At 43.8% G+C, this 24,617-nt stretch overlaps 1 protein-coding gene across 11 annotated transcripts in view; it reads right to left on the reverse strand.

Annotated features, from left to right (window-relative positions):
* Positions 1-3,326: 3,326 nt before the first annotated feature.
* The window catches only part of SEMA5B (semaphorin 5B), a 576,167-nt gene continuing 554,876 nt past the window's right edge, over positions 3,327-24,617 (reverse strand). For 9 of the 11 annotated variants that reach the window (XM_053256885.1, XM_053256927.1, XM_053256858.1 and 6 more), the window contains one exon: positions 3,327-8,519. In XM_053256885.1, the coding sequence (XP_053112860.1) occupies positions 8,364-8,519 (156 nt within the window). In that variant the 3' untranslated portion in view covers positions 3,327-8,363. Of the gene's footprint in view, positions 8,520-8,996; positions 9,067-16,684; positions 16,740-24,617 lie in introns of all 11 variants that reach the window. The other 2 variants (XM_053256936.1, XM_053256954.1) reach the window with 2 other exon arrangements.

Here is a 24,617-nt window from a genome sequence, read left to right on the forward strand (position 1 = left end):
TGTATGATCCTCACCTTTCTGGTGATGTGAGCCAGTGACAATGCAGCCTTGGGTCAGATTAAATGTCGATGCTATTCCTACCATCTCTTCTCTGTTACTAGAATACACATTATCCAGCTGTGACAGTAAATAAGGCTAATGGTATGCTATGAAAGCTGGTGCTTCTCTGAGTATTGTTACTATGAGGAAAGGAACTTTGTGAGGTGAGGAAGCCACATAAATCACTGATACATAAGAATACAGACAGCATGTGACTATTTCAGTGCAGTTGGTTTGGAGTCTGTGATGTCAACGTTTTTGTTCTTCATGTCATGTAGGAAGCTGCCTGTAATGAGTTTGAAAATAACTAAGTAGTGTGGGGGAGAAGAGTTTGTGGGATCATTACCATACCAGGGACTGGTGTTGGGCCAATTTTCTGGTGAGTATATCACTGCAAATGAATTAACACGATTAACACTCTGATGCTAAATATTTTAACAACATATAATGAAAGGGTCTTCCCTCACTAATGCAAAGCTCCAGGACTCCTACATGTGTGGCCTATCCTGTTAATTTCAATGGATCCCTACGCACAAGGAACATGCACATGAATCTGCTGTCTGCCTCTTGCTATAGCTGTGCTCCATGTGAACCCTAATGGAACAAAACTCTCCCCTTCTGGGTCTAAATTTCTGAAGCAGAGGTACTGGCAGACATGAGTTGTCCCATTGAAATTAAAAGGAAAAGTCAGGCAGTGCTTAACTTGTCCTTTTCATTTCAGTGGGGCAACCTGGAGAAATTTTCCTCATGTCTGCCACTATGTCCCAGAAATGGGGGGGGGGGGGGAGAAACACCACAGGACTAAAACAAAACAAAACCCTTCATCACTTACCTGTGCTTCTGGATAAAGTACCAAAGATGAAGCAAGAGAAGCTGCTTTCAGCAGGTTTTTAAAACCAGAGTTGAATCCTGTCAAAATGTCTAGATGCTCATTAGGGAAATATTTTGAGGTTTCACATTGATAGTTCAAAAAGAAGCACGAGGTGGCCTCACATTGTCATATGGGGACAATGTAACACTGCTAGCTCCAGAGAGGCAAAAAGTAAAAGGAGTCTTGCACTATCTTAAAGTCCAAAGATTAACATCTTCAGTGATGCTTATGAAAAATATTTATATCCCACACCTCCAGTATAATATCGCTCGAGGTGGCTCACGACAATAAAATAAATATAAAACCTAACACAAATAAAACAAAGACACTTAAAACAATTAAAATTTAAAACCCGGTGGGCTGCAATGAAACACATTACAAGTGTGTTTTGAGACCTTTTTAAAAAAAACCATGAGGGAGGGAGCATGGCAAAGCTCTTCTGGGAAGGCAATGCAGAGCAGAGGCCCCCCCAACTGAAAAGGCCCCCCCGTTGCTTGTCTCCGCCAACCGAATCTCAGTTAATGGTGGGGCCGTGACATGAGCAGAGTTCAAGATGATGAGCAAAGGACCCTGGCAGATTCATATGGGTGAATGCAGTCCAACAGATACCCTGGTCCCAAGCTGTGTAGGGCTTTAACGGTCAAAAGCAGCACGTTGAATCTAGCCTGGAAACAAACTGGCAGCCAATTAAGCTGCCACACGATGGCTGTAATACTCGAGAAGCGACTAGCGCCTACGAGCAGCCTTGCAGCAGCATTCTGGACTAGTTGATGCTTCCAAACCATCTTCAATGGCAGACTCACGTAAACCAGATTGCAGCAATCTGATTTGGATATTACCAGTGCATGAGTGACTGAGGTCAGGGACGACTTCTCCAAGTAGGGTCGCTGCTGGCGTACTAGTCATAGTTGGTAAAAGGCACACCTGCACACTGCCACCACCTGGGACTTCAAGGATAGTGTTGGGTCCAGAACCACACCCATGTTGCGAACTTGGGTCTTTCAGGGGGAGTGTGAGCCCATCCAAGTCCAGATTTACTTCACCACTCAGATAATCAGTTTTACTGATCCAGAGCACTTCCATCTGAGCTGGATTAAGTTTCCGTCTGTTTGCCCCCATCCAATCCAGGACAGCCTGAAAACACCAGTTCAGGACATCCACTGCCTTCCCGGTATTAGCTGACTTAAATGACAGATAGAGCATATTGATGATACCGCAGCCCATACCCATGGATGTCCTCTCTTAGTTGTTTCATGTAGATGTTAGAGCATGGGGGACAGAACAGAACCCTGCAGCACCTCAGAGGCCAATGACCAAGGAGAAGAGTAGGCGGCCCTTAGCACCACCTTCTGGGTATGGCCCCCAAGAAAGGATTGGAACTACCCTATCACAGTGCCCCCAAGTCCCAACCCAGAGAGGTGGCCCAGAAGCATACCATGGTTGATGCTATCAAAAGCCGCTAAGAGAGCTAGGCAAATCAACAGGGTCACACTCCCCACTGTCTTATCTCCTGACGCAGGTCATCCACCAGGGCGACCAAGGCAATTTCTGTCCCACAGCAAGGCTGGAAACCAGGCTGGAAAGGATCAAAGTAATCAGACTGGCTATATCTTATGCCAACTGATGATACACTTCATGCACCTGTGAAAGTAGCTCTAGTCCCCGAAAGTATGTCATAAGCGTGACATGTGTTTTGTATCTTAATAGCAGCTTTGTATTTAAGGTGATAAGACTCTGTGAGTGATCAGTCCCTCTACCTACAGCATTTATTTCCTTGCTGGTTACTCATATAGGTTGCTCTTAGTCTGCCCTTGTTCTAAAGTCATTGTTGGGCAATCAAGTCCTACAAACCATTGTCCTTATAAGAAGCAGTAGAGATGACTACTCACTGAATGGTTGAATTTAGGTAATGCTGAAGACCAAGGGTGTAGCTAGGGGAGAAGGGGCTGTGTTCAGCTCCTCCCTGGCAGCCCCTCAGAGTGAGGGAGATAATGTAGAAAATAGGGAGGGGTGGACCTGGGGGGGTGGCCTCAGGAGCTGGGGCCCCCGGGTTATTTGAACCCATTCGCTCAATTATAGCTAAACCCCTGCTGAAGACTGAAAATAAAGTTGGGTTTCTCTAAGTGAATAAACGTCTTTAGGCCTCAACATTTCAGAACTCAAGACCCTTAAAATCATTGCAAAGATTCAACATGGGATCACTGTGACCTCTAAAATGATTGGATCCTTAGTGGTGTGTATTAGTTTGTAATTTGTGCAACTACCAAGTGGAAAGTAACCATGACATTTTGCAATACACAAGCAAAATGCTAATTCAGATATGGATCCCTGTTCAAAATAATTGTTTAGTATTTCTACTTCTAGCTTGCACACATACTCTACTGATAATTAAACACAATAGGACTGATATACTAAGTCAGTTTGGGCTGTTTATTCATAAAATATGAGCAAATACAAACATTGTTTACTTTGCCATTCTTAACAGGAATGGATTTTTGTGGGTTGGGGCAGATGAACAGTTCTAGCTACAAAAGTCAACTTTCTTCTCAATTTTCATTAAATAACAAAAAATCTTTTATTTAGTAAAAAACCAATTTTTTTTTGTTATCTACTGTGTTTTCTTTTGGGTTTTCCTTTGAAGTCTGTCCTCAAGTCTCAGTGCTGTTTTATTCTAAATTTATATTTAGGCACTGTGTGTGTGTGTGTGTGTGTGTGTGTGTGTGTGTGTGTGTACACACACATATACTCCATATACACAATTTGGCAGGACTTTGAGCTTCACATTTGTATTTTGCACGTGTAAGAAAATCCCACATTTGGTATGACTGAACTGAGTTATTAATACCTGTTTCTTTTCTGAACTTTTCTTAGCATTAGATTTTATAATACTAAGGAGGGGACAATCCTAGTTATACCCCAAAGGCCACCAATCATTCCCACTTTTTACATATCTTCATCTAACTTTATTTCATCCTCTAAAAAATAAGGCAGCAGGTATACATGTACAACTCTTTTATGTCACAGGTGAGCCACTGAAACACTTGTATGAATATTCACATGTCCCTCTTCACAATAACATGACTTCATTCTACATGGGCTTGCTTTTCAAATGAAAAGGGCTTTTTTCCTGCCTATTAGAATGTGTACAAAGTTACAGAGCAGGACATTTTTCACTAGCTTCTCAGTAAGAAGTTCCATGTGTACTTTTTTCAGATATACAGTGCACTGAACAAATGAGGCAGATTAGATTGTTGCAGGAGGCAAAACATCCTCTGTGTCATCTAGCTACCGACCCACACATGTATTCCATGCCTAGCCAGAAATGGGAGGCAAAGCAAGCGTGATCTGGAATAGAGTCGTAATGAAACTTTGCTGTTTTACCAATCTAAACATCCTCCTTTGTAGCATCATGTTGGTAGAAGGCCACATTGGCAACAACCCCCAACCTGGCCAAGAAGGCGGAATTAATGGCTAACATCCTAATGAAGCACATGCATTAAGGGGAGCTGCAGGGGCATGCCAGGGGTCCTTGCACAATTGTCCCAGCCTTCCTGCACGCCTGCTGTTGTGTAAGAGGACTCCTGCTTGTAAGCACTCAGTAAGAGTGGAAACGTGTCACTGAATGGCAGCTAATATTATTCATTTGTATGGAAGAGGAAAGTGAGATTGGTCTATTCAGCTAGATGAACTCTTCAGCCTTTCAATCATTGGATCCCTTTGCTTTCATCCAGAGGCCTGCATGCTCCCCTAGATGTGAACACAGCAATCTCCTGGCAACAAGCATTGCCCCATTCAATGGTGATGGCAACAGTTCTGCCCACGTGAAATGGCAGACACTTTGATGTCCTGCTTCCATTGAAATGAAATGGCACAGCTGTGCTGAGGGTGAGAGTTACATATGTGCCTGTAAGACGTCGTTGGAGTCATGTGTGATGGCAAGTGTAATCCTTACATTGCTCCTGCAAAAAGCTGGTGCAACAACATGAATTTCTTTTTGAAAACTCATCTGTGAAAAGTTTCTCTCATTTAAGTGATCAAAGATTATAATCCTGACACTGAAAATTATAACATGCTCTCCTATGAAAATGTTCTCTCTTTAGCCCTCTCATCCACAAGAAACTGCAGGACCCTCCAGCATGTATGCTCCCATTATTCACGCCCGAAACAGTTAGCTAGATTAGCTGTGTTCTCTCCCCTATCCCATTACCATTTGGAACAACAACATAATTTGCTTCCATAATGGCTTTAGTTTTCACTACTTCTGCTCAACAATGTTTCAGATGTTGCCTAAGGCCATTCAGGTACAGAAGGCTGTAACATATTTCTAAAAATTGGGAGGGCTTTGATCCCTTTGAGCTACATTCCATCACCTATCTATGGGAAAACTGGACTAGATGCCCATCAGTGCCTATGGCCATAAAGAATCTGGGCATAATTCTAACAGCTCCTAAAGGTTTGCATTCAACATGTGGACTGACGTTCTTTGAACAGCTACCTTCCTGCCATGTAGAAACTGCTTTGAGCAGTCCTCTTGAATTTCTGAAGCATCTTATCTTCCTATGCAATGTGGAAGACAGTCCCACTGGGTGTGAGTGAGGTGCTCCTCATCTGGTTCTCCTTTCCATGTAGCAAGAAATGAGTCACCCAAAAATGTATTCCAAAGCATTTGCACACAGCTGTCCTAACTAGAGCAATACAATTTCCTCATCAAACACTCAACCAGGGGCTTGTTTTCTTTTCAGACAGCTCCACATCATCCTGTTGACAAAAAAGCAGCACTGTAGAACGGAATACATTTCCTGCACACTGCAACGTGCATTATTATGACCCTGAGCATAGGAAGTTTCAGTGTTAAAGATCCCTACAGAGAAATGGTCCAATCTACCATGGACGTTAGCAGCACTGAGTTACCTGCTGAACCAGAGATGCGAGTATGTCACTGTATCCTATCTTATCAACCTACCCTGCACTGGAGAGCTCAAAAGGAATTCAGTTCTCTACTTTGCATTAACATGGACCTTAAGAGTCAATGCAATAGCATTCTTATGCAAATGCTAATTGAATGATAAGAGTTCAGATGTACTTTGGCACCCCGTCTCCCATGCACTGAAATGGAATCTGCCTGCCTGCAGTTGAAAGGGTATCCTGCTTCCCTTTCAGATCCTGGAAAGAATGAATTGGAATATTCTGGCTGAAAACATCCTTGCTTTCTGGCATTTAAAGAAATAAACTTCTGCTGCCTAACTAGAAGGGGGAGTGGGGAGTTATTCTATAGGTATAATAGAGAAGGAAGTCTAGGCTTCATCTAGCAGAAAAAAGAATTACCTGGTTTATTCCATGGCAACAAACAAACAAAAAACCACATTCAAAAAGAATGGAAAAGAACACTGAACTTGAAGGTTTAATTCATTTGTATCTATTTTAAAAAAAACCACACAATTGCAAAATGAATCAGAGTTTTGCAATGCACTGGTAACCCTTTGAAACAAAGCTTCCAAGATGCCCCAAACTATTTCTCAAAGCTATTGGGGCTGGGATACAAGCCTGTAGCAATCAGATGGATTAAGTTCTCAACCACTGGCATGTGGAAAGCAGCAGCCGAAAACGAAAAAGGCAAGCAGTGTTTCTAAATTCAAAAAAGTCTAGCCCATGCACCCATCCAGATTCAGCCACGGAAATTTTGCACAGTTTAGGCACCAGTGCTCACTAACATGTTTTCTGACTTGTGGTTGCATAAGGTGTATGAGATGCTGGCATCAGGTGATTTCCCCTTAAAACAGTCAGGCATTGCGAGTTATGAAAAAACAGGCAAGTATTTTAATGGCCTTGATGGTGCTGTGCTCTGCCACGTCTCAAGACTATATTTCCAAAAAGGCCTGTTACAAGCAGCACAAGGGGAATGATACAGTGCTACCTGCCACACAGTAAATCCAACTCTAAAACAAATGGCTTGGAGCATTATCAAGCTAGCAACTGCAGACAGATCTGATCACTTCTGAAAGAAGACACACAAAAGGAGCCCAAGCTCTAGAAGTGCTCATCATTTGTGCAGGGACTGGATCCCACTCTGCTGATCACATGCTTCATATTGTGGCAATCTCCAGCTCTTAGCACCAGGAGGAGTTGGCTAACAATATACGTACCAGAGAACACTAAAAACAGTGGCAAAGTCACTTACATTGCCAAACACACTGGATGTGATTGCCCATTAAAGCAAGGATAAGAGGTATGCATCCTGCTAGACATTAATGTCAGACAATAATCTGGCCATGGACATCATGGCCTGCACAGTCACACATATACACAGAATTACATTTCAAGACTGAACTGGACTGAGTGTTTAATAATGCTACAGATCCCAGCTCACCTTAATTGAATCAGGATTACCTCCCCCCCCCTTCTTGCTCAGATACTGAAGAATATTGGCAATTGATGATGAATGTTGTATTTTCATGGAATACTGGCTGGAAGACACTGAAGGAATCTGAAGTAGGCTTTCTGGGTTAGACTACACTATGGAGACATTCTTCAGAGACAAACCGCGAACAAAAAACATTTCTCTTTGATCAAGTGAATAAAAAATTATAAAAAATAAAATCGGCATTAGCACAAAGCTTGGTGATTTCAACATGAACAGGGCCATCAATCTTGAAGTTACTTCAGAGGCTACTTGAATCAAAGTTGGAAGAAATGTTTGTTTTTCCTATCAAGATATTCCATGGCTCTTGTTCCATTCTCTTCATATTTTCTCCAGTGGGATAAAGCCACCATTCAACATACCCAAAGGCCAACCTTCATTACCCAAACTTTTACTTCACTGAATGTCTTACTACTATTCCCCCCAAAGAGAATTATGACCAGAAATGCTTCAAGATGGTTCTTTCATGTGAGAACCATTTTCATTGAAAGGTTGCATATATTGCTCCATGTCACAGGAAACTGATGACACTGTGATCAATCCAGAAACTTAAAAACCAACATCTTGAGCACACTTTCACATAAGGCTGGTCTTACAGATGACATTTATAGTACCGTTAACCTGTAGGCATATGGTGTGAACTTCTTCTTCCTTAGATGTCCACTGAGTTTCTGAGGAAGTGCTGGCTAGCCACATACCACATACCAGTTTAGCACATTGTGGTTGGTTTCTGGACAATCTTGGCATCAGACACAAAGCATAATGTCCAGCCATAAACATCCATAGCAATAAGTGCTATCTCAAGCTGAGGACTCCTCAAAAATCCTTGGCAGGATGGTCCTTTATCCATAAGCAGTGAGTCCACTTAAGAAGATGTGCTGCTTTGAAAGTAAGACCACTGATAAAAGAGAAAATAAAAGGCCCACTGTATAATATTTACATCTAGAGACTGGGCCAATATTTGGTCCATAAACTCAATTTAAAAAATAAAAATCATATAGGAAGCAATCCAGTTCTTGGAGGATTGGTCCATCATCAGCTGTTAGTAAAGGTCCTTCCAGGGGAGGCCTCAGGCCTGTAGTCATATTTATTCAGTGTACTGGGGTAATAGGTTGTTGTATACACATTTGTTTGCTGCAAAGGATAGAAGTTGGTCCTGTCGTCTGGTATTAAATTGTTCTTGTTAAGTGTCTGTAAAAAACAAAAACAAAAACACCAATACATTTATAGAGAAATACCTTTTCCCCCTTACTGTCAGAACTCTCACTCGCTCCATTTTCTAGCCAGTATCACCTTCTGTTAGTATCTTCCCCTCCACCTCAAATATGTCCATGTAACTGTGCTGTGGCTCTCTTTATGGGCCTTCTGTGGATGGGCCCACAGCTCCTGCTGGCTTTGCCAGTGTTTGGGAGCATCTGAGCCAAGCCACTACTACAAGATCCAAGGATATCTCTAGACTTCGAAACATAGTGTTCCTAGGTGGCGGCATGGTGTTTGGTCACCACCACCATCTTCATTAGTCATCATTGTACAACCGTGCTGGGTCTAACAAGGCGTAATACACATCAAGATTGGCTCCCTTCTATTTGTTAAACTCCAGCTCCCTCCCAGTAACAATAAACCAAATGGGCATTACTCTTTGCTTTGGAAGAACAGGTGCACATTTACCTGATCTCCATCTCCACTGGTAGATATCCAGGTTTGGACCCCCCGATATTAAGTGTGTCACTTCTGTAAGCTACAGTGCAAGTAACAAGGCATGGTCACATTGGAGGGGGAAAAGCAGGTTTCTGAAGAAAATCAGCAACCAAGTTACAAGTAGTAGTGAACAGCATGGAGGAAAAAATGGAGATGAAATGCACATATATTTTAATTGTCAGAATTTAAATTAGTGATTTCTTATTTTCCTTTTCATATTATTTGTCTTTACCGAAGAACCATGTATAACTATACCATCAGCAAAATGACATTTTCTTTCTTTATACTATGTAAAAATTCATTGTCAATGACAGATATTCTGGCCCAAGCAATGAAGACCAGATTGTGGAATAGTGACCACCATATATGTTTTAGCCATTGTCTTGTTGATGGATCTCATTTCATCGCGCACGCGCACACACATACACACACGTAGGTTCTTCCTAAAATATCCTCAGTATCTGCCCATATATTTGTATCCTTTCTTTCTCCAAGAAGTTCAGGGTAGTATTATAGGTTTTCGTTATCTAAACAACAACTTTCAAATCAATGCATGTCAGTCACAAAACCATCTATATATATATTTCTCTTAGGCGTACCCATCGCTAATCCCATGTGTGGCAGCTCTCACGAGAGTTCGCAAGCGAGCTGCCAGGGTGGAAAAGCGAAAGGCAGAAATGGATGGACGGGCGAGAAAGCGGCGCTGGGGAAAGCCAGGAGGCGGGTGCAGGCAGAGGCGTATCTAGGGAAAATAGCACCTAGGGCAAACACTGAAATTGTGCCCCCTGTCCAAGCATCTGACACCCATCTTTCAGATAACTTTACCATAATATCAGCTCAAAAATACAAGTCAGGCTCGTTAATCTTTTAATATTTCAAAAACTATTTTAGCAGTGGACTTAGCCAGACCAAAAAATGCTGGAAAATTACAAATTTCAGTATGCTGGGGCTCATGAAATACCCAAATACTATGTGGAGGTGTACTTGGAAAACTAAACAGAAGTGCCTGTCTAATTCTCTACTATGTATTGTAGCATCACCATTACATAAATTTTAAAAATCAATGGAGAATTTGACTTTTTCCAGCTACTCTAAATAATTAAAGGATATGCAGAGTAAACTGTGTCACTGCTTGGAATATATTCTAGTCTTTCAGAAAGACAGTTAAAATGAGAGAAAGAGAGCAAGAAACTCCCAGTGGGCCTTAATATTAAGGATTTCACACTGATTCAAAGACAAATTCACCATTAATAGCCATATTAGCAAGACATCACATTTAACTCACTTATCACAAGAAGCAAAGTAAGAGCAAATGAATACAATCCTAGCTCATAAGCATCAGCTCAGTATTCACAAGCCCTGATTCTCTGTACATAGTGCCAATCTGAATATGTGTACAGTGACTTATATTATATATTATTTTTTTACCTGTAGCCCCTTCGGGGAGCTTCCTAAAGGCTGGGGGGTTTGCAAAGGTTCCTCCTCCCCCCACTGGCCTCTAGGGCCTCGCAGGAACCATTTGAGCATGTGCAGTTGCCATTTTTAAAAATCTTTTTTTAAAATGGCCACTGAAAACAAAATGGCCACCGCGCATGCTCAAATGGCCTCTGCAAGGCCTGGCATGACCTAGGGCCTCACAGAGGCCATTTGAGCATGCACGGTGGCCATTTTGTTTTTGGCAGCCATTTTTTTTAAAATTAATTTTACAAAATGGTGCCCCCTTCAAGTGGCACCCAGGGCACGTGCCCTGCCTGCCCTACCCCTAGATACGCCCCTGGGTGCAGGTGTGCATGAAGAAAGCAGTGCTGGGGAAAGTGGCGGACGGGAAGAAAGCAATGCCAGGGAAAGCAGTGTTGTGAAGAAAGCAGTGACAAGCAGGGGAATAAAGCAGTGTGTGTGTGTGTGTGTGTGTGTGTGTGTGTGTGTGTGTGTTGGAAAAAGTGGTTGGCCAGGCGGCCGGCCAGAGGAAAAAAAACATTGGAGGGGGGAGGGCTGAGAACAAGGAGCCAAGAACTAGAGGTGCAGATGCTCTGCACCCAGTCCAGCTACTACTAATTAATTCAGTTGTGTAGAATCTCAGCACAGTGAAGATAATCCAGCAACAATCTGTCATGACAAAATTCGACTGAAAATAATGGAATAGTACTATTTTAAGTCCTGTTTATTTCAATCTGAGTTAGTTGAGACTTTTGCAGAATTGTGCTGGTCAATGAGAATGCCACATGCTAAGAAGGTTTCTTATGTTATATGGAACAAACTAGAAGTTTACACAGATCCTGCCTTTATCTCTGATGGCTGTTTGGAGCCAATTTAAGCAAGATGGTGGCCAGGCGGGGGCAATCAAAATGCACTAATCTATGGAAGCACATTTAAAAGACACTTAGTTTATGTACTGACACATATATATGCAATGGTTGTCTGCTTATGATTTATTGCCAAGGAAAACCCTGTGCATATGTGTGCAGATGTACTGCAACATGGAGTAAGAGCCTTAAAACACTGTGCACTGCTGGCTGCACTGCACAGTGATGTGATTTTCAGCAATTTCTACATGACTCTAGTTTCTCTGCAGCCTTCACATTGCCACAATTACATTTAAATGGGTCCTTACTGTCTAAGCATAGGAATCTTTACTCTCTGGTCTTCCTGTGTAGAATTGGGCCTACAAGATACACCCACCGGTGCTAGAGTAGGTTCTGCCAATTAATTATCATATTCAAAGAATGTAAATGTCTAAGGCTATCTTTTGCCCAGTGACTTGGACATAAGCCCTACTGAATACAGTGGGGTTTACTTCTGAGTAAAGCTGCATAGGATTGTGCTGTAATTTTACTGTCTTAAAATACATTTTCTCATTCCCTCTATTTTATATGAGGCTGGAAATCTAACTTCTTAACTAAAAGCACATCAGATCAGAAGTATGATAGTTCAAAATGGCTCACACAAGATGGCTATTGTAGATAAATGCATACCCCGCTGGTATTATATCGGGCAAAAGTGATATAGGAAGATGCTGAAAGCCATTATCTCATACTGCGCGAAAGGAGGCAATGGGGAACCACTCCTGTATTCTACCAAAGAAAAACCACAGGGCTCTGTAGGAGCCGGGAGTCGAAAACGACTTGACATTGTAAAAAGCCAATCTGATATGGAGAAGTGTGGTTAGAACCTCAGATATGAAAGTGAATTCCATGCACTGAGTTCATCCCAAAAGAAAAGGATCTTAGCTTGCAGCATGCACATATGGGCTGTGGAGCAGACTGAAAAGCCATGTTGAGAAGGCAGTTGGCAGAAAGGCCAAAGCAGCTCAGAATGCAAAGTATTAAAGAGGGTCAGGTCAGGGAAGAAACTGGATGAATAACTTCCAGAGTTCTTTAAAACTGAAATTGGAATTGCTTCTAGTTATGCTAGATGCCAGGATTTACCTGGACAAAAGGAGCCAGCACTAACCAACACAAATACTTAGGAGTCACCTTGGGGCCCTCTGGGGGCTAAAAGGCAGAATATAAATATTTATATTTATAATATTTATATAAATTTATTTATAAAATTTATTTATATTTATAATATAAATATTTTAACAGACAATAAATAAACCTAAATGCTTCCAGGCCCACCATTTGCTGACATAATCTTGATTAATGTGGTGCAGCTCACAAAACCACAGTTCTCGTCCTGCTTGGATTTCAATGGATTCAGGCTGTGGCCAACAGAACCCTGAACTTCAGTTGCTGAAAGTAAACTGAGCATTTCGTTAGCAAGGTTGGAACTTGCACCTCCCTTCTCCCCCCCCCCTCCGCCCCGCATGCGGCCCAGTGATAACGCTTAATTAAGAGAGCCCACCAAAAGTCCTGGTGCTCTCCACATACTGTGATGGGACCCTCCTTTTTGGCTGAACTCTGCATGGGAGTGTTTCCCCAGATTTATAATCCAGTTAGTGAAAGCAAATGTTTCCTTGGCCAAAGGGGAAGTCTCAGAGCAAGGCTCCAACACACTGGATTCACAGGTGACAGTGGTGCCATTCTGCACAGTCTCCCCTGGACTGCTGCTGCACAGCCCTGACGGCAGGGGTGTAGATAGGGGGGAGGGGCCCTGTGTACGCCCCTCTCCCCGGCAGCCCTTGGAGTGAGGGAGATAATGAAGAACATAGGGAGGGCTGGAGATGTACAGGGCCCTCAGCAGCTAGGGGGCCTGGGTTCTTTGAACCCACCCACTCAATTATCGCTCTGCCCCTTACTGGCGGCAGAGTCCCGGGGTGGCTGCGGAGAGACTCCCAAGCAGCAGCAGCAGCAGCACAGCACTCCTTCCCATGGGAGAGGCTGGGAGAGGGAGTGCTTTCTGCAGCAGCCCCCTCAGGACTCCAGGGGGGCTGCCTCTGAAGCTGGGCAGCAGCCCAGAAGGTCTCTTACCGCGACAGGAGACTGTGCAGAATGGCAGCCAATGCTTTTTCAGTAAAGCAGCATTCTTGGGCCCGTAGGCCTAAAAGCGCGGATATTCTTGTTCTGCAAGAGGTCAGGGCTGAACATGAAGTGATACAAACAACGGAGCTGAAGTTAATACTTTCAACCCATGATCCCATAACTGCTACTTGAAAGCAGGTGCCATTTGTCTTTAGGAAACGGACTTCAACGGGAGTGTGCTAAGGACTGCAGCTTTGTATGCCAAGCCAAAGCCCCCTGCAAATTTCAATGTCTGTAGTGGGCTCTTGCACACACAGGCTGCCCCATTTGGTGCATACAAACAAAGAGAAGCCCACCCAGTTTGCTTTCTGCCATTGAAATCAATGGAGAAATGTTTCTGGAGAGGACAGCTGAGTGCATCCAATACTGAGCTAAAGTACTCAGAACAAATAATTAGACTGGACATTGTAGAGATATCCACCATTGTTTTATTAAGAAGTTTAACTGTTTTATTTAAAGGGTTCTACATGACGATTTACCCCTCCCCCATTTTACATATGACTAGGGCACAGCATCATGTGTAGCCTGGACCTCACTTTGTAGACAGGTGAAGGAGAACCCTGCCAATAAAGACCTAATGAAGGCAGTCCACAACAGCAATGCATGGAGACGTTTTCTCTCTGAAGATTACAACGAAAGCTTAGTCACTATCCATCTCAAGTACTCCAGGCCTGTTTTAACAAATAAGAGGAGAGCAAAAACACATACAAAAATAAATGACCAAATTCAAAGTAAAAATGCAACATACAAAACCAAAAAATATACAGAACAACAAATACAAAAACTGGAGAACTAATAAGTAATATGTAGGTATCCAGGCAAAATCCAAGATGTCTTCAGGATAAGGAACTGTAATGAGTACATACATGCAGTTCAAGTCATGAGTCCTTGAATCAGAAAAAAGCAAGCGACATGTTCTATGAAATGTTCTAAGTACATACAGTTCGAGTCGTAATTCCTTGATTCAGAAAAAAGAAAGCAACATGCTCTGTGATGACTGTTGGTGGATGACGAATCAAACAAGGGAGAGCACACTACAGCCACCCCGGGAAAAGTAGCTGTTTCGCAAAGCGCTTCATCAGGGGCTGTTTTCCATTAATACAGGATGAAGGTAGAGTAACATTACTAACATTCAAACTTTTCCAAGCATATTGAAGCCTCAAGGTTCGCCTTGAATTTTGAACCTTCCATAATGGCTTTCGTTTTCACTAATTCCCTGCCCAAACTATTCTCTTTCGTATTAGCCTCTACCTGCTGAAAACATGTGCTCTGCCACTCACCTTGAACCTTGAGGCTTCAATATGCTTGGAAAAGTATCCCGGGGTGGCTGTAGTGTGCTCTCCCTGAATCAAGGACTTATGACTTGAACTGTATGTACTTACAACATTTCATAGAGCATGTCGCTTGCTTTTTTCTGATTCAAGGACTCATGACTTGAACTGCATGTATGTACTCATTACAGTTCCTTATCCTGAAGACATCTTGGATTTTGCCTGGATACCTACATATTACTTATTAGTTCTCCAATTTTCGTATTTGTTGTTCTGTATATTTATTGGTTTTGTATGTTGCATTTTTACTTTGAATTTGGTCATTTATTTTTGTATGAGTTATAAGGTGTTTTCATTGTGGGCTGGCAATTCATGTGGTTTGACCACAATTGCAGTTACTCAGTTTATCATCATTTTGGCGGCACGCCTGTCTTGTGTGTCCACATTTGGCCAGGTGACTTTGGCAATTTCATAAAGGCAATCTTTGTTACATATTTTATATCAGTTTGACTGTTTTTCAGTGTGTTTAGAGTCTGTTCAGCCATTTTTTATTTTTCATTTTTTGTTCACGGTTTGTTTGTTTTTGCTCTCCTCTTCTTGATTCCGTGAACCCCGTTTTTTCTTTGTCTTGATCTGTTTTAACAAATGGCTTGTTGGCAAGCTATGACTGGCTGACCACAAGCTATCACTCAGTAGGATGACCACGTGCAAATACAAACTTATATCTCTTCTTTCAGGAGATTTTTATTATAATTGCATGAGACCCACCACATGTGAGTATGTAGTGCCAAAGCATGCTTTCGCTTGTGCCAGGGAAATGAGCCTGTCACCAGTCCAGAAGACTAAAGAGACTCACTGCAAACATATAGTTTTTAAATTAGATTTGTTTTATATTTTTAGCTTAATATTTTAATTGTCATTTTTATTGTATGTTTTTTAACTTTTGTAAACCACCTTGGGGTTGTTTTTAATGAAAGGCGGTATATAAATTCAACAAATAAATAAAATAAATATGTGTGTAAAATAATGATAAAGCCCTAACCTTCCTGTCACCAACAAAACTGACACGATCTTCCCAGCTTTCGAACATACTGTATATGGAACCCTTTTAAAAATATTTATCCTACTTTCAGGGGTCTCCCATCCAAAGCTACTGATTAGGTCCACAGACCCAGCCAAGCAATTCTGAAAAATCAGATGCATCCAGGTTGGCACAAGGCCTCTACAGTGTAACCCACTTATATCAGATGCGTAGATGCAATCATCACAGTTCATAAAGTGTCAAACTAGGGGCTGTGAAACATTTAGGCTACACTCCTAAGCATATTTACTAGGAAGCCGTTTTACTCAGAGATGATGTTCTAAACTGTCTGGAAAAACTGAAAGCTAACAAATCACCAGGGCCAAATGGCATCCATCCAAGAGTCCTCAAAGAACTCAAATGTGAAATTGCCAACCTCCTTGCTAAAATATATAACTTATCCCTGCAATTAGGCTCTGTACCAGAGGTCTGGAGAGTAGCAAATGTAACACCGATTTTCAAAAAGGAATCCAGGGGCGATTCGGGAAATTATAGGCCGGTTAGCCTAATGTCTGTTCCAGGCAAATTGATGGAAAGCATCCTCAAGGATAAAATTGTAAAGCACCTAGAACAGGCATCCCCAAACTGTGGCCCTCCAGATGTTGCTGAACTACAACTTCCAGCATACCCAGCCACAAAAAATTGTTTCTAGGGATGCTGGGAGTTGTAGTTCAGCAACATCTGGAGGGCCGCAGTTTGAGGATGCCTGACCTAGAAGAACAGGCCCTGCTGGGAGTGAGCCAGCATGGCTTCCGCAAAGGTAAATCTTGCATCACCAACCTTTTGGAGTTCTTTGAGAGTGTCAACAAGTGTGTGAATCAAGGTGATCTACTTGGCATAGTATACCTGGACTTCCAAAAAGCTTTTGACAAAGTTCCTCATCAAAGACTCCTGAGGAAACCTAGCAGACATGGGATAAGGGGACAAGTACATGTGTGGATTGCTAACTGGTTGAAAGACAGGAAACAGAGGGTAGGTATAAATGGAGAGTTTTCACAATGGAGGGAAGTAAGAAGTGGGGTTCCCCAGGGATCTGTACTGGGCCCGATGCTTTTTAATTTATTCATAAATGATCTAGAAGTAGGGGTAAGCAGCGAGGTGGCCAAATTTGCAGATGATACCAAACTCTTCCGGGTAGTGAAATCCATAACTGATTGTGAAGAGCTCCAAAAAGATCTCTCCAAACTGGGGGAGTGGGCAACAAAATGGCAAATGCAGTTCAATGTTAGCAAGTGTAAGGTGATGCACATTGGGACGAAAAACCCCAACTGCAAGTATACGCTGATGGGATCCAAGCTGTCGGTGACTGACCAGGAGAGGGATCTTGGGGTCGTGGTGGACAGCTCGTTGAAAGTGTCGACTCAATGTGCGGCAGCTGTGAAAAAGGCCAATTCCATGCTAGGGATCATTAGAAAGGCGATTGAAAATAAAACGGCTAACATTATAATGCCCTTATACAAAACTATGGTGCGACCACACTTGGAGTACTGCGTACAGTTCTGGTCACCACATCTAAAAAAGGACATTGTAGAACTGGAAAAGGTATAGAAGAGGGCAACCAAGATGATCAGGAGCCTAGAGCACCTTTCTTATGAGGCAAAACTACAACACCTGGGGCTTTTTAGTTTAGAAAAAAGACGACTGCGGGGAGACATGATAGAGGTCTATAAAATCATGCATGGTGTGGAGAAAGTGGAGAGAGAAAAATTCTTTTCCTTCTCACACAACACTAGAACCAGGAGTCACTCCAAGAAATTGATTGCCAGGAGGTCTAGGACCAACAAATGGAAGTACTTTTTCCACACAATGCGTGATCCACTTGTGGAACTCTCTGCCACAGGACGTGGTGACAGCCAACAACCTGCATGGCTTTAAGAGGGGTTTGGATAACTTCATGGAGGAGGTCTATCTATCAATGGCTACCAGTCGGAGGGCTGTGGGCCACCTCCAGGCTCAAAGGCAGGATGCCTCTTAGTACCAGTTGCAGGGGAGTAATGGCAGGAGAGAGGGCACGCCCTCAACTCCTGCCTGTGGCTTCCAGCGGCATCTGGTGGGCCACTGTGTGAAACAGGATGCTGGACTAGATGGGCCTTGGGCCTGATCCAGCAGGGCTGTTCTTATGTTCTTACTCCATAGAACTTGCTTCTGAAATAAACGTGTTTGGGATTAGATCCAAAGGGGTCCTTCTACATGTGAAAGGATTCTTCCACTAACCACTGGTGGCCAGTAAGGCCTGCCGAGGGGGTGGATGGGGGCGGGGAGGATGGTGGAATGTAACTTTAAATAAAAGCACCTGCCGCCAGCACACGGCATCCAATGGGAACTGGTGGTGCCTGACCCAGTATCCCGCAGGGGGGCTGGGCCACCCCCAATGGCCTCCTTGCATGAGCAGCTGCCATTTGAACTGTCAGCTTTCTCTGCTGACTCCTCAAAAGGTGCCCGTGCATGCATGGGGCTCAGCAGGGCCAGGGCAGCCTCCCTGTGGGAAGCTTGGTCAGGCATTGCCAGTTCCCACTGAATGCCGTGTGCTGGCAGCGAAAGCATTCATAGTTATTTAACGATATATAACTATATATTTATAACTATATAACACTCAAGCTATTTAATACTCACTGCTCTCTCGCCCCCACCCCCAGCGGCAGGCCTCACCAGCCAGCACTGCCACTAAATGTTACAACTTGTGCAAGGACGTGTGAAAAAAGTGAAGCAAAAAGCCTGAGAACTGCTATAGTGCCTACTATAGAACAGTGTGGAATTCTGAGCAAGAGTTTGTGGAACAGCTTTATTTATTTATTCCGTTCTATTTGGTTAAAAAAAAAAAAAAGTCCCCCTGCTTTTCTTTCCAAGGCAGCTTACAAAAATAAGATACAACCTAAAATTTCAAAGAAGATGTTCAAAAGTAACGTTAAATAGAAAAATAAAACCAAACCAAACCAAACAGCAGCACACAGAAAGATGTAAATGAAAAGCCAAAGTACCATGTAGAGGCTTTCCACAACAAAGTAGAGGCTGTTCACACCAGCAGCCCTACTAGGCCTGAGCAGCTCCACCTGGGTCGGGCTGCTTGTGTGAAGTGCCGGGATTGAGGCTGATCCCAGCACTGCTTCTCCGGCTAGCCTGGGATTTGTAGCTAGCCTTTTGACCTCAAACGGCAAGAGGTCACCCTCCCCCACCCCAGCTCCTGGGTTGTGTGTCTGCTCACGCTTGCCGGCAGCCTAGGGTCAAGCTACCTCCAGCCCCCTACCACACACACACACACACACACGCGCCATGCCATGCCCCCTGGGCCAGTGTCAGCCACATGCATCAGATTCTCTCACTCTGAGGGAGACGGGCCGATTTTAGGCTTCTGCACCGAAGCCTAAAATCAGCCCTTCTCCCTCATTTGGAGGAAGGCGGGCCAGAGGAAGGCAGTCTTTCACCAGCCGCCCTCTCTCCTCCCCAGACTCCATCCCTCCCTCCAGCGGCTGCTGAGCTCCCACCTCGGTCCCTCAGTGAGTGATTTGGTTTCAAAGTTGTTGAGCACGCTGCCGGTTCCGCTCAGCATGCCTGCCCCAGCCCAGCCCCTAGCAGAAGCCATTCAGCATTTGGGAGGTGGGAGCCTCCCTTGCCGCCACCTCATGCTGCTGCTGCCGCTCAGTGGTGACTTTAAAAGCATTTTGTTGTTGTTGTTGTTTAAGTGGTTAAAAAGCGGCACAACGTGCGTACAGGACAGACACTCCCCCCCCCAAATGCGGTTGGCAATGCCACCCCTCATCCAGTGGTGGTTCAGTGGTGGCCACACCCCTATAGGAAGGTGTGGTAGCTCCAGTCCATCAAGACTCCAGGCCCCATTCAATATACCCGATGCTTGTATTGGGTTGGGAACTTGTGACTAAGAATTCTGCTCCTGGACACAGCACTAATTCTGGATACAAACGCGATGTCTGTTGCCAGGGGTGCTTTTTGCCCCAAGTATGACCCTAATTAGAGAAGGTGAGACCTCAGTCACACATACATTGGTCACATCCAGTCTGGATTATTGCAACTCATTTTACATGGGGCTACCCTTGAAGACCTTCTATATGGGGCTGCCCTGGTGCAGAACAGAGCTGCCTGGATGCTGGTAGGAACTCAATGGGGTGATAGTATAACACATGTTTTTCATATGCTTCAGTGGTTGTCAGTTCCAATCTGGGCTCAATTCAAGGTACTGATACTGACCGTGAAAGCTCTACACAGTCTGGGTCCATGTTATCTTAAGGGCTTCCTTGGTCTATATCAGCCTATTTGTTTTGTTTGTTTTTGGTTTTTTTTTTACATGTTATGTCCTGCTCTTCCTCCAAGGAGCCCAGAGCGGAGTAATACATACTTAAGTTTCTCTTCACAACAACCCTGTGAAGTAGGTTAGGCTGAGAGAGAAGTGACCAGCCCAGAGTCACCCAGCAAGTCTCATGGCTGAATGGGGATTTGAACTCGGGTCTCCCCAGTCCTAGTCCAGCACTCTAACCACTACACCATGCTGGCTCTCAAATAGAAATCTGAAGTTTCTATTTGAGATTCCTATTTGACCAGCATCACAAACCCTGCTCCTGGGCCCACCATTCATACAAAACTGGTGGGAACCAGGGGCAGGGCCTTCTCTGTGGTGGTCCTAAGGAAGTTTTCCAGACCCTCACATTAGCTGTTTTAGACTGAGGTACTAGCGGGAGGGAGACTATTTTATTCTGCAAGGCTGCTAATTAAAGGTTTGAGTCCAAGCCTCTGCTTTTATTGTGATTATCGCTTTATTGTCTTTAGTTGAGAGGAGAGCTGGTTTTGTGGTAGCAAGCACGACTTCTCCCCTTAGCTAAGCAGGGTCTGCCTGGTTTGCATATGAAAGGGAGACTAAAAGTGTGAGCACTGTAAGATATTCCCCTTAGGGGATGGAGCCACTCTGGGAAGAGCAGGAGATTTCAAGTTCCCTCCCTGGCTTCTCCAAGATGGGGCTGAGAGAGATTCCTGCCTGCAACCTTGGAAAAGCCGCTGCCAATCTGTGTAGACAATACTGAGCTAGATGGACCTATGTTCTGACTCAGTATATATGGCAGCTTCCTATGTTCCTATGATTATGGTATTTTAATACACTGTTAGCTGCCTTGCAAGGTTTTTAATCTGAAAGGTGGGGTAAAAATCTTTTAAATAAACCCAACTGTTTTTGTAATCATACGCTAGAGCCATCATTGCTTGCAGGATACACACTCCATCTTTTTTTTTGGTTCTGCTGCCATCTGTGATCATACAGGTTCTTCAGACTTTTGAAGTGCTACCAAAAAACACAAAACCTCTTCTTCCTAGATAAGCATAGTGTGATGGGTTGGGGGGAGGATGAGCGTATACATCACAGTGGGTCTACCTTCAGCTTGGGAGGAGGGACCCCTACAATGGCCTCTATTCAGCCTGCAGATAAAGCAACAAAAGGCCTGTGCTACCAACGGCTAACGGCCAAGCCCCATTCTGCTTTGAGCTTCCCAACAGTGACTACACTCTCTGTACTGTTATACAGCTGCAGCACAGCGGCCAGCAAAAGATCCTGAGCTGGTGAGAGTGGCTGTTAATATTCCGCATAAACCTGACAGAGACAAACACTTGGGCCCTTAAGTGGAAACATCCGCGGATCTTAAATAAGATGCAGGTGACAAGCCCACCTCGGTGGCTGCCACCATATGGTAATGACACCTCTGCGTGATGCATCATTGCTCTCTGCCAGGGTAATCTTCACTGCATGAGGGCCACACCCCCTAGCATGGCTGACTGCTCAATCTGACTCGGCCCAATGAATTCAAGAGGGTCAGGGGAAGACACTAATAGCTTTCAGCAGAGCTGTACTGCTAAATCCTTTTTGTTCCTCCTCAGTAAGCTTCCTTGCTTTCCCCTCCTGGCAGGCATGATGTACATCGAGAGCTCCTTGAAGTGATATTTACAGCTGCGAGAGCATACAATAAAAAGAATGCCCCCCACCCAGCCGCTGAACCCTTTCGAATTCCCTGCCCAAACTATTCTCTTCCGTATCAGCCTCTACCTGCTGAAAACATGTGCTCTGCCACTCAAGCAATAAACATTCTTAAATGCCACTTTGTTGAAGGTTGGGGAGGGGGTGTTTGTTACGCATGTAACATGTTTTGTTACGCCAGTAACAAAATGTGTGTTGTGGTCTGTGTGTGCAGGGTGGTGGGGGTACAGAGGGGGAAGAGGACTTGCTATTCTAGCCAACGCCTGCAAGGAAATCTTTCTCTCAAAGCCACAACACGATGCGGAGATGGGCGTCAAAGAGCAATGGCTGCTAACTTTTCAGACGGTGCTGCAATTCATCAGCCTTTGACTAATGGCTGAACTTTATACAGATCGCTGTTGCAAACTCAAATGATGTACAACAGAAGGGTCACGGAGACAGAAGGGAAGCTCTTACTGCAGAGATATCACTGCTTTTGCCACGCCACATGAGGGGATAAAGGGTCAGGAATGCAGAAAGCAAGTGAAATTGAAAGAGCAACCTATCAAATTAAAAGATAGGAGATTGCCATCTTGTGTTTTCCAAGAGATAGAAGGGCGAATATCTGGCCCAACCACACACTCCTCCTGGGGATGGAAAAGTGGTTAAAAAGTCTGTTTTGCTATGTGTGCCTTGCCCCCCCCCCAATATTATTTTCAGTAGCAGTAAAAATGACCATCCACTGGGGAACAAGATGTTAAGAAGTCAAGCAATGCTTTGGAACATCACATCCCCTTTCTGGTTTTATTTCTCATTTCACAGTTGGAAGGTGCACCGATTTTTCCCGGAGATTGCCATTTCACCCAAAATGATTATTCTTCAAGGCGGGGGGGGGGGGGAGGCTTCATTTCCCAGTCCCCAGCATTGATATTTTGCTATCTCTGAATGGCTAATGAACCGCAGATCACGTTATCCAATATCCCTTTTGCCAAGGGTACTGCACCAGTACGTAGTCTCGCACAGCTGATGGGAAGAAGGCTATATTGCGGCAATGTCAACATCCCTCCTGTACCTAAGAGCTGCTTGCTGAAATGTCCCTATAGCAGAGAGCCACATGCCTTCCTGTTTCTCCAGCTTTAGCATGCAGCCCTCCTTGAAACTGCTTCATCATCCTCTCCTTGATAACACTGTCTAACCCTAGAAACCCTCATTCTATTTTCAGCCCTATTAGTATACAAATTTCCCTAATCCTGCCTAACCCAGAATCCCTGACAACCTTTCCTTGAAGCTCCCTTCTGTGGATTACATTTCTGTGCCTTTGGTCACTTCCATTCTCTTCCTAATTTACACCTCTTTTCCTGTCAAATTCTCTTTGCCTGAGTGTGTGGCTGGCAGTGGCAGCATTGGCAGGAACTGGAAAGAACAAGTTTTTGTCCTGTAAAGCAAAGTTGTGCCGTCGAGTCGGTGTCGACTCCTGGCGACCACAGAGCCCTGTGGTTGTCTTTGGTAGAATACAGGAGGGGTTTACCATTGCCTTCTCTCACGAAGTATGAGATGATGCCTTTCAGCATCTTCCTATATCACTGCTGCCTGATATACCTGTAGGTGTTTCCCATAGTCTGGGAAACATACCAGAGGGGATTCGAACCGGCAACCTCTTGCTCACTAGGCAAGTTACTTCTCCACTGCGCCATTAGGTGCCTTTTTTGTCTTGTACTGCCTCCCTTTTGGATTACCTGTGATCTTTAGGTGAGTCTTGAGTCTGCTTGGCTAATACCAATATATTGAATAAAGGAGGATTAACTTTTGTTCAGAAATCCCATGTAATACAGTGAATATACCACATAATTGCAGTGCTGCAGTTTTATTCACAGACCTGAAACATCTTGATATATAGGTGTGATTTAACAGAGAGTTATCTGGCATCTAACTCAAGCCATAAACTAGTGGCCATCGCTAGCAAGTTTCATTAATTAACTGTGCTACGTGAAGAAGTACTTTTCTATACAATTCCAATTGTGGCCTATACACGTGCCAAATGTGAATAGATTTAGATCATGCTAATTTGTTTTTTTATCCCCCTTTCCTAGTAATTCCCAACTTGCCTTTTTTATTGCTGCTGCATATGGGGAGTTGACCTTTTCAAGGAGCCTCAAGATCTTTTCCTGAATAGTTCACAATCAGCTCAGACCCCGCCCACCCCATGTGTGTGTGTGTGTGTGTGTGTGTAGGATTATTATATGTAAAACATCACTTATTACATACTTACACTTCAAAATGATAAAGGGGTAAATGCACTTCCTTACAAGGAGAAGCTAAAGTGTTTGGGGCTTTTCTCGATTTTGGGGGGAAATGACTTTGTGAGAATATGACAAGAGTTGTATAAAATTATGAATGATGTGGAGAAGATACATAGTTCACACTACTAGGACTTGAGACTACCCGAGGAAATGTATTAGCAGTAGATTTGGGACAGACCAATGCCAGCACCTATTCCATGAATTCATAATTCATTAAGGACTTCACTGCCACAAGATGCAGTGAGGAGGACCACTGCTTTAGATACGTTTAAAAGGGCTCCCTCCTCAAGAGACATTCTAGATCTATCAGGGGCTGCTTCCTGAGATAGGAATAAGGCAGCTTCGTGTTCAGAGGCCCTCTGGAGAGCAAAGAACAAAGGAGGGCTCTTCTGCGCAGCTCAGAAACATCTGACTGGCTAGGCTTGGAAACTGGATGCTAGTTTACATGACTCCTCTTACATTCTTATGAACCTATGAAGGCACCCTATATGAAGTCAAGCACTGGTCCATCTAGTCCAGCACTGACTAT

Source organism: Hemicordylus capensis, chromosome 1 (assembly GCF_027244095.1).
Source record: "Hemicordylus capensis ecotype Gifberg chromosome 1, rHemCap1.1.pri, whole genome shotgun sequence".
In the NCBI taxonomy this organism is placed as follows: domain Eukaryota; kingdom Metazoa; phylum Chordata; class Lepidosauria; order Squamata; family Cordylidae; genus Hemicordylus; species Hemicordylus capensis.